The following is a 7,428-nucleotide window of genomic DNA, read 5'->3' on the forward strand; positions in this document are numbered from 1 at the left end:
AGGGTAGCTCGTGTGTGAGACCTCTCTTGACCATTCCTTGCACACATTGAGCTCATTTGTGATCCTCTAACTCACTCTCTCACACTCTTTGCTTGAGATTGCATTCTAGTGAGAGATTGAGTGTTCCTAGTGCATTTGCATCCATCGGTGATTCTTGAGGCACTAGGTGGTACACCGAGCAAGCGTCATCGGCTTGTTACTCTTGGAGGTTGCCGCCTCCTAGACGGCTCGGGTGATTGTCTCCGTCGAGCTCTCCAAGAATATTGTGGAGAAGCCGCGGTGTTGATTGTGAGGGGTTCGCGCCTACCTCGCCGGAGCGGCAAAGGTGACATTAGTGGAATCGAGGTATTGAGTGATTTCTTGTCCACTAGGCTCAAAGATCAAGCCGTGTCTTGATAGAGGAGCAAGTGAGAGCTTGAAGTCCACCTCAACGTGGATTAGGGGTGATCGGCAAATCACCGATACCACGGGATAAAATCCGGTGTCTTTACTTTCTTGCATTACTTATTGTCGTGCAAGTGATTAGTGTTTTGCATATTGTTCTTCAAGTATTCAATCACCTTAGTTGATTCTCATAGATTGTTTACTTGTTATCACTAGAGAATTTATTCCTCTTGTTATATTGATTAAATTTCCCTAGTGTTTTTTATTTTAGTCAAAACCGTCTATTCACCCCCCCCTCTAGTCGGTGTCTTAGATCCTACATATGCCCGCCTCTTCTCTTCCCCTCCTGCTCTACGAAACCTTGGAAGTGGGGGAGGCGAGGGATGAGGTCTCTGATTTGCTGTCTATGATACCCGTGCGTTTATAAAAAATATTATGCGAAGAGCGGAGACAATCATTAAAAAACCTTGAGATCTTTTTGGTAGATAGTTTATGTGGTATTATTGTGAGCCGTTGCAACACACGGATAACCGACTAGTCTATTTTTAAAAGAGAGATTACTAATATTTAGGGTGTGTAATAAATATTATTAGACTAGTCATTGGATATGTTTTCATAACAAACCCGTCTAGACAGTGGCAGATCCAGGATTTATAAAGAGCCTGGAACAACTGAATATATAAAGACATGTATAAATTTGTTTGTCGCCAATATTTTTTTGCTAACCTAATACATATGCAAACATTTAAAATAAAAAAATAAAAAGATACGATAATACTTCTAAAAATGTTCACAAAAGTAGAAGATTTTGATTGGTTTGCATTCTAAACTGTAATGATACATAATATATTATAATTTATAAAAAGACACCCTACAATATAAATATATATATAATAATGGCCAGAGTAAAATAATGGACAGAGAAACTGAAAAGGGGATGATGTTTCCTAAGCTAGTTGTTGTTGGGAAGAAAAATAAATCCAGTGTTCTTTTATTAACCTCACAATCACGTCTTTAGCTAGTTTCCGACTTTGGGTACCTGTTTTCTTCTTCGTATAAAATCAAAATGGCTCCTACGTAGTCTTTGTGGTTATATGACAATTTTTTTCCCTTCATCTATTGCACATTCATGAGAACAGTGCAAAAGGAACATGTATTCAAGTGGAAACTTGTAATTGCAAACATAAATTCTGCACAAACAACGAGAGAAAGCGACAAGTTAGCTACGTCTAGATTCACAGGAACCTATCCAGATCGACACGTGAATGAACCTATCCAGTTTCCATGACGTGAAGTAATACAGAGTTGAATGGCGCACAAGTCGTTGTTATGGCCATTTTATTCTACTCTGGCGCAAATGATGCTAATGATGCTAATGTTTTCTATAAATCTAGCCAAATTTAAGAAACTTTGAACTGTATGGAAACCTAGTCGGTATTTTTTTTTGATAGACGGAGTATCTGTGGATGCAGATCACTAGATCAGGTAAAGCCAGCTGGCGCCTGGCAGTGCCAACATATTTGTTCCTCCTATTTCTTAATCCCTCTTTGGCATGTTATTCTTTTACTTGAGGGCTTTTCAAGCAAATACTTGGATGCCTCGCAGTTTCTTGAGTTTGGACTTGTTTATCTGCATCTCAATACATCCAATTCATTTGTATTAATGTGGATTGGGGGTCAAAAAATAACTGGTTTTTCACTTGAATCTAGTCCATTACTTGTAGATTGAGGTGGGTTGCACAAAAGAACAGAGAGAGAAGAGAACTTAGCCACGTAAACAAATATGAATAAGCATAGCATTGTTCATTTGTTCATCGCATCATACTCACAAAGTTGAAGTGATGTACACTATCACAGCACAGCTGTAAGGATCAAGAATGTTTGTCTCAGATGTCAGAACACTAGAAGAGTTATCGGACAACATACAGTAATGTACCAAAAAATTCACCTCGAGTTATCCATGTCGTGTTCAAAAACAGTGTTCGATTGCTAGTAACTATTGCCTCAAACAAATCATAGTGTTACATAAGCCAAAACTTTCATTGCCAAAGAATGGTCAATCACCAGCATATCCTCTTCTCTTTTCCTTAATACGCAATTTGCCGATTTCAATCATTTAGCAGCTGATTTCACTCGTATTGCTCTTGCCATGCTGCCACCACCAGTAGCTTCCACAGTTCGGCAAACCAGCTTATCTAGGACAGGCACATACGAAGAGCTGGATCACAGAAAAGCCAGTGACCAGGGGAGTTTTCCTGTCCTTGACATCTTATCCAATGCTCTCTCAACACCATCAATCTGAACTTTAGTGGCTACCTGCTCCTTGACTTTCTTCTTATCAGCCTTTTTTTGTGCACGCTTTATTGCCTTTTGCATCTTTTCTGCGATTTCCGCTCTCTTCTTCTCCAGCTTCAACTGTTTCCAGTCGAGGTACAAAGGGGGTGTGTGAAATTAGGAAAGCAAATCTGTCCATTTCAAGTAGAACTGCTGACTGCCATTATAGACCATACCTCAGCGCTTCTCATCTTCTGCCTGGCCTTTATGGTCTTCTTCCTCTGCCAATCATCAATATCGGCTTCTTTCTTTTTCAGCCTATATGGTTCAAGTAACATTAGTACTCTGACTAGAAAATTAAGACCTGTGGGTTATGAAATTTGAAGATTTGAAAAATAATGCATAGTGATTACTCACAGGAGTCCATGTTTTCATACCCACACCATAACACCAGTAATGAATTGAGCTTGTAACTTCAAAACACAATTTCAGGCTGAAGTGATATTGTACATGTCAAAAATTCAAATCTGACCACCGTAGCAATACAATATTCTTATACTATGATTCTCTCTCTGAACACGTCCAAAATTAATTGGTAATGAATATCAAGTTTGGATGTTATGAAAAATGGGATAAGAAGGATTACTTTTCTATGAGCTTTGCAATCTGCGCATCCTTCCAGGCAACCAACTTAGCATGGACTAAATTGCCTTGGGGTTTTAACACGGAGCTCGGGGTCCATCTCTCTGTCCTTTGCACTTCAACTGGACAGTTCTCACCATCTGAATCGCCAAATGCACGATCACTACGATTGCTACCCTGATAGGCACCGTCAGACTCAAAATTCCAATCACGGGCTGCAGCATACACGACTGTGTCAAAGTTCAGATTAGGCTGGATATCTGATGAACTCCATGAGGTTCAGGCTTACCTGAAGATACGCGAGATGACACGGTATTGCTCTGCCAGTCTTTTTTATCACCTCCCTCGTCATCCCCTTCACTGACTTTGGGCAATCTCCATTCATTGGTAGCATCTAATGCATCCACGCGCTGTCGGAAATTACGTGAGGAGCGAACTCGGCGCATAAATCTAGCTGGTGTGGTCTTGTGGATGAATCTCGGAGGCATTTGATTGGCGCCTTCAACTGCATATTATTGAACATGAATTGCAAGAAAAAAAATTGTGTGCCTAATATATGAACAGAGGCGACAACAAAAGGAGGCACCTCTCCTATCCAGCAGAGAAGGGTGCCTGGGTGTCTGCAGTCTGATATTCCGTGGCATAGCAGAAGGATTCATGAAATCTGCTCTGGTCCTGCCTTGCTCTTCTTCCTTCAGAATAGATTTGGATTGTTAGTTTCTGCTTCAATCTAGGTTGTGAAGTACCAAAGGGATTGAAAAAATAATAAAGTTTACAAAGAAAATGGGACCTTCATGCATAACAATCGGATGGAATCAGACACAGAAGTTAGATGAGCAGAAGTTAACAAGGTAATGCAGAAATCTAGATGAACAAGTACATGATGCTATGGGTTTTGGCCCTCTGCAGAAACGTGGTAACTGACGAGAAGCCCAAGTCGTGAAGGAGCAGGCTTTGCTGCTAGTCAGTTACCTAATAGGCTGTTTGGTTTGAGGAATGGGCTAGTCCATCATCTTCTCACTCCTCACATTTTTGTTTGGTTTGTGGAATGAAATGAGTTGATCCATCATCACCTTATTCCTTATAGTTAGTAAGTTAGTACTAATATGAGGAATAAGTTCATCCCACCAAATTTGAGGAATAGATCCATGCTACACCACCACATTTTGGATGGAGTGATTCCTCAAACCAAACACTCCCTAAGTCTTGGGAGCAATCCATCTAGTCCAGCAACATTAACACATTTAAGAATTTATCAAAAAGCCTAGAAAATTGTAAGAAAAGAAACCAGCTCCGTCCAAGAAAAGAAACCACCTCTACGCCAGCATGGACTAGCAGAATGTATCAGCGCATCCTGACAGCATTCAAGACTGCAAGCTACTAAGCATGGAATCAAGATCAAATGCAGTACAGGTGGAGAACCGAGGACCACGGAGGCACCTTCGCTCCATATCGAGCAAGAATCAGTCCAGGAACAAAAGGGGCGCCAACAAGTTAAGACTTAAAAGAGCACGAAAACTGACCACCCGTGGCGTGACAAACGAGGAGGCGTCGTCACCGCCGTGCGGTTCGCGGTCCTCCTCCTCCTCGCCGCCGCCGTCGTGGCTGTTCGCGGGGCTGCAGATCGGGGACGGCGATGCGGGGCGGTGCCTGGTGAGCGACCCGGCGCTCCACGCGGCGCAGCTGCCGTAGGACGAGGCCGGGCGGCGGCCGTAGTGCCCGCCGTGCCCGCCCATGGCGGCCATCGCGAGCAGCATCTGCGTGCTCCGCCCCACGGACGCCTCGGGCTCCGGCTCCGGGTCCGGGTCCGGCTCGGCGTCGGCGTTGTAGCAGGGGGCGCCTCGCGAGGCCTCGGAGCGGGCCGGGGAGGAGCCCGGCGAGACGCGGGAGGCGGCGGTGGGCTCGCCCATGCAGGGCAGCGGAATCGGGAGCTGAGGAAGGTGGTCGGCGCGGCGCATGTTGGTGCTCCCGCAGGAGGAGACGCCGTCCGGGACGGCGGCAGCCGCGGCCATCTTCTTGGCTTCGCTCTGCGCTTTGCCTCTCCCCTCTTCTTGGTTAGTTGCAGAGCGCGCGCTTGCGTTGTGCCGTTGCGTCTACTCTTTGGGGATTGGGGCGGTTTGTGAGGGAGGCCTGGCCTGGGAAGCTGTGTTTAGGCTTCCATAGCTGGGCCTCCTAGCTATTGGGCCTTGGCTTGTAAAGCTTTTCGCTGACAGGTGAACCCTACTATGCAACGCAGACAGCCAGACACAGAAATCATCAGTGATAATGTAAGAAAAAAAAGCAGGCATATACAGTAACATAAATAAGCAGCTCAGATCAGATATCAGGCGGACCTGCTGCTGTGCCAGCAAAATTCATTTCCCATGCATCGTACTGGACTACACAACAAGGATCGGACAATAGTGGAAGAAAAGTTTGAAAGAAAACGAAATTCTTGGAAAGCCAAATACTTAATCTATGGAGGAAGGTTGACACTAGTAAATTTTGTGCTGAGTGATTTGGTGGTTTATATGGTTTCTTGCTTTGAAATTCCTAAAGAGGGCTTGAAACTTTAGATCAATATTCTTTAGGCAAGGAGTACAACAGAAGGAAAAAAAATATAGACTAGCAAGATGGAGTATTATGTATAGACCAGTTGAGTAGGGCAGTCTGGGGATAAAGGACTTAGACCAACTCCAGCAGACTCCCTCTCCGTATCCCTAAAACGCGCGGCCAACAGATTCTCTCTCCTCTCCGTATCCGTCTCCGTTTCCAGCAACACTCCCCATCCCACTCCGCATGCAGTCTATGACACCTGGGGCCCGCGAGCAGCCGCGCGCGCACGCAGAGAGCTGCGGAGAGGAGAGAGAAAGCGTGGAAATGGGGAGTGCAGGGACACGGCGTCTATTTTGCGGAGAGGGATGCGGAGCCTGCTGGAGAGCGCAATAGTGCCTCAGACCGTGCAAAATGCGGATGCGGAGTGGGATGGGGAGTGTTGCTGGAGTTGGTCTTAGGACTACATAATACATGCCTCCTTAGTAAATGGTTATTTAGGCTTTTCAATGAAGCCAGTTTGTACAGTTTGGTCGTTTTGCACTCCAAGATGGGGAGCTAGCTAGTTAGGTTTGGGGATGCCATATGGCTCGGTACAAATGCCTTAAAATCATTATCTATGTCTATATAACATAGCCTTTAGAAAGCAAGCATCTATGGCTGAGGTAGTTGGTTTTGATCCACCGAAATTATTTTCAGGAGGGAATAGTGCGAAGAATTGAGGCTAAATTGCAACATCTTTTTGCTAAGAGTACAACCTATACAACTTACCAGTGATAGGGATTTTTTTGGCTTCCTTAAAAATGACAAATTTTCTGTGGGCTCCATGTATGATAAGTTGTGTAATCTTAATATTGCACCTAAACATGTATCAATACGGAAAACAAAAGTGACCCGGAAGATGAAGGTGTTTCTTTGGTATATCCATGAAGGAGTTACACTCACCAAAGATAATGTAGTTAAAAAGAAGTGGAAGGGTAGTTTAAAATGTTGTTAGTGTAGCTATAATGAAAGCATTGATCATCTCTTCTTCAAATGTTTCTTTGCTAGATTCCTTTGGAGATTAGTTGAAATTTGCACTGAAATTATGGCTCCACAAAATGCTGCACACACTATTTTGGGCAGTGGACTAAGGGAGCTAAACCCAGTGTTAAGAAGCTCATTTTCATGGGTGGAGCTAATGTTCTGTGGTCTATATGGCTTTGTATAAATTTTTTTTTGAAAGGAAGGGGCAAAAGACTTGCCGCTCCGAAATATATTAGATTAGAGAGCAAAGAAATGGAAGATACAAAACCAAAGAACCGGAGGGGAGAGGATAAGAAAGAAAAAATAAAAAGAGAAGAACAAAAACCCACTAGACCAGATCAACAAGACCTCAACTACTAGCAATATCCGATGACTGCAAGGGCCACTTGATTAACGCTTCTATGCTGACTTTGGAAAATTCTGTTATTTCTTTCCAGCCATAAATTCCACCAAAAATGAATTAGCAGGCCGTCGAAGCATCTTCTTGACTGTCTGTTGCAAAGGCTACGCAGACCCGTCCACCAATCATACAAAGATGTGTCGCTGGGAAACCCATTCAAGAAAGGAAGGT

General features: G+C 43.8%; 1 protein-coding gene across 3 annotated transcripts; it reads right to left on the reverse strand.

Moving 5' to 3' along the window:
• Positions 1-2,227: 2,227 nt before the first annotated feature.
• On the reverse strand, positions 2,228-5,402 carry LOC100217016 (F-box protein). 3 transcript variants are annotated; one of them, XR_002750435.2, is made up of 7 exons: positions 4,823-5,402; positions 3,886-3,991; positions 3,589-3,804; positions 3,304-3,514; positions 3,075-3,150; positions 2,894-2,975; positions 2,228-2,798 (listed from the first exon to the last, which is right to left on the reverse strand). XR_002750435.2 is itself a non-coding variant. In NM_001175120.1 (6 exons), the coding sequence occupies exons 1-6, from the start codon at positions 5,309-5,311 to the stop codon at positions 2,607-2,609; spliced, it is 1,296 nt and encodes a 431-aa protein (NP_001168591.1). In that variant the 5' UTR covers positions 5,312-5,402; the 3' UTR covers positions 2,318-2,606. The 3 variants fall into 3 exon arrangements, 1 of the variants encoding a protein (NP_001168591.1); XR_002750436.2 differs by having other exon boundaries at positions 2,408-2,798; positions 3,075-3,130; NM_001175120.1 differs by lacking the exon at positions 3,075-3,150 and having other exon boundaries at positions 2,318-2,798.
• Positions 5,403-7,428: the final 2,026 nt, after the last annotated feature.

This window comes from Zea mays, chromosome 4 (genome assembly GCF_902167145.1).
Source record: "Zea mays cultivar B73 chromosome 4, Zm-B73-REFERENCE-NAM-5.0, whole genome shotgun sequence".
Classification (NCBI taxonomy): Eukaryota; Viridiplantae; Streptophyta; class Magnoliopsida; order Poales; family Poaceae; genus Zea; species Zea mays.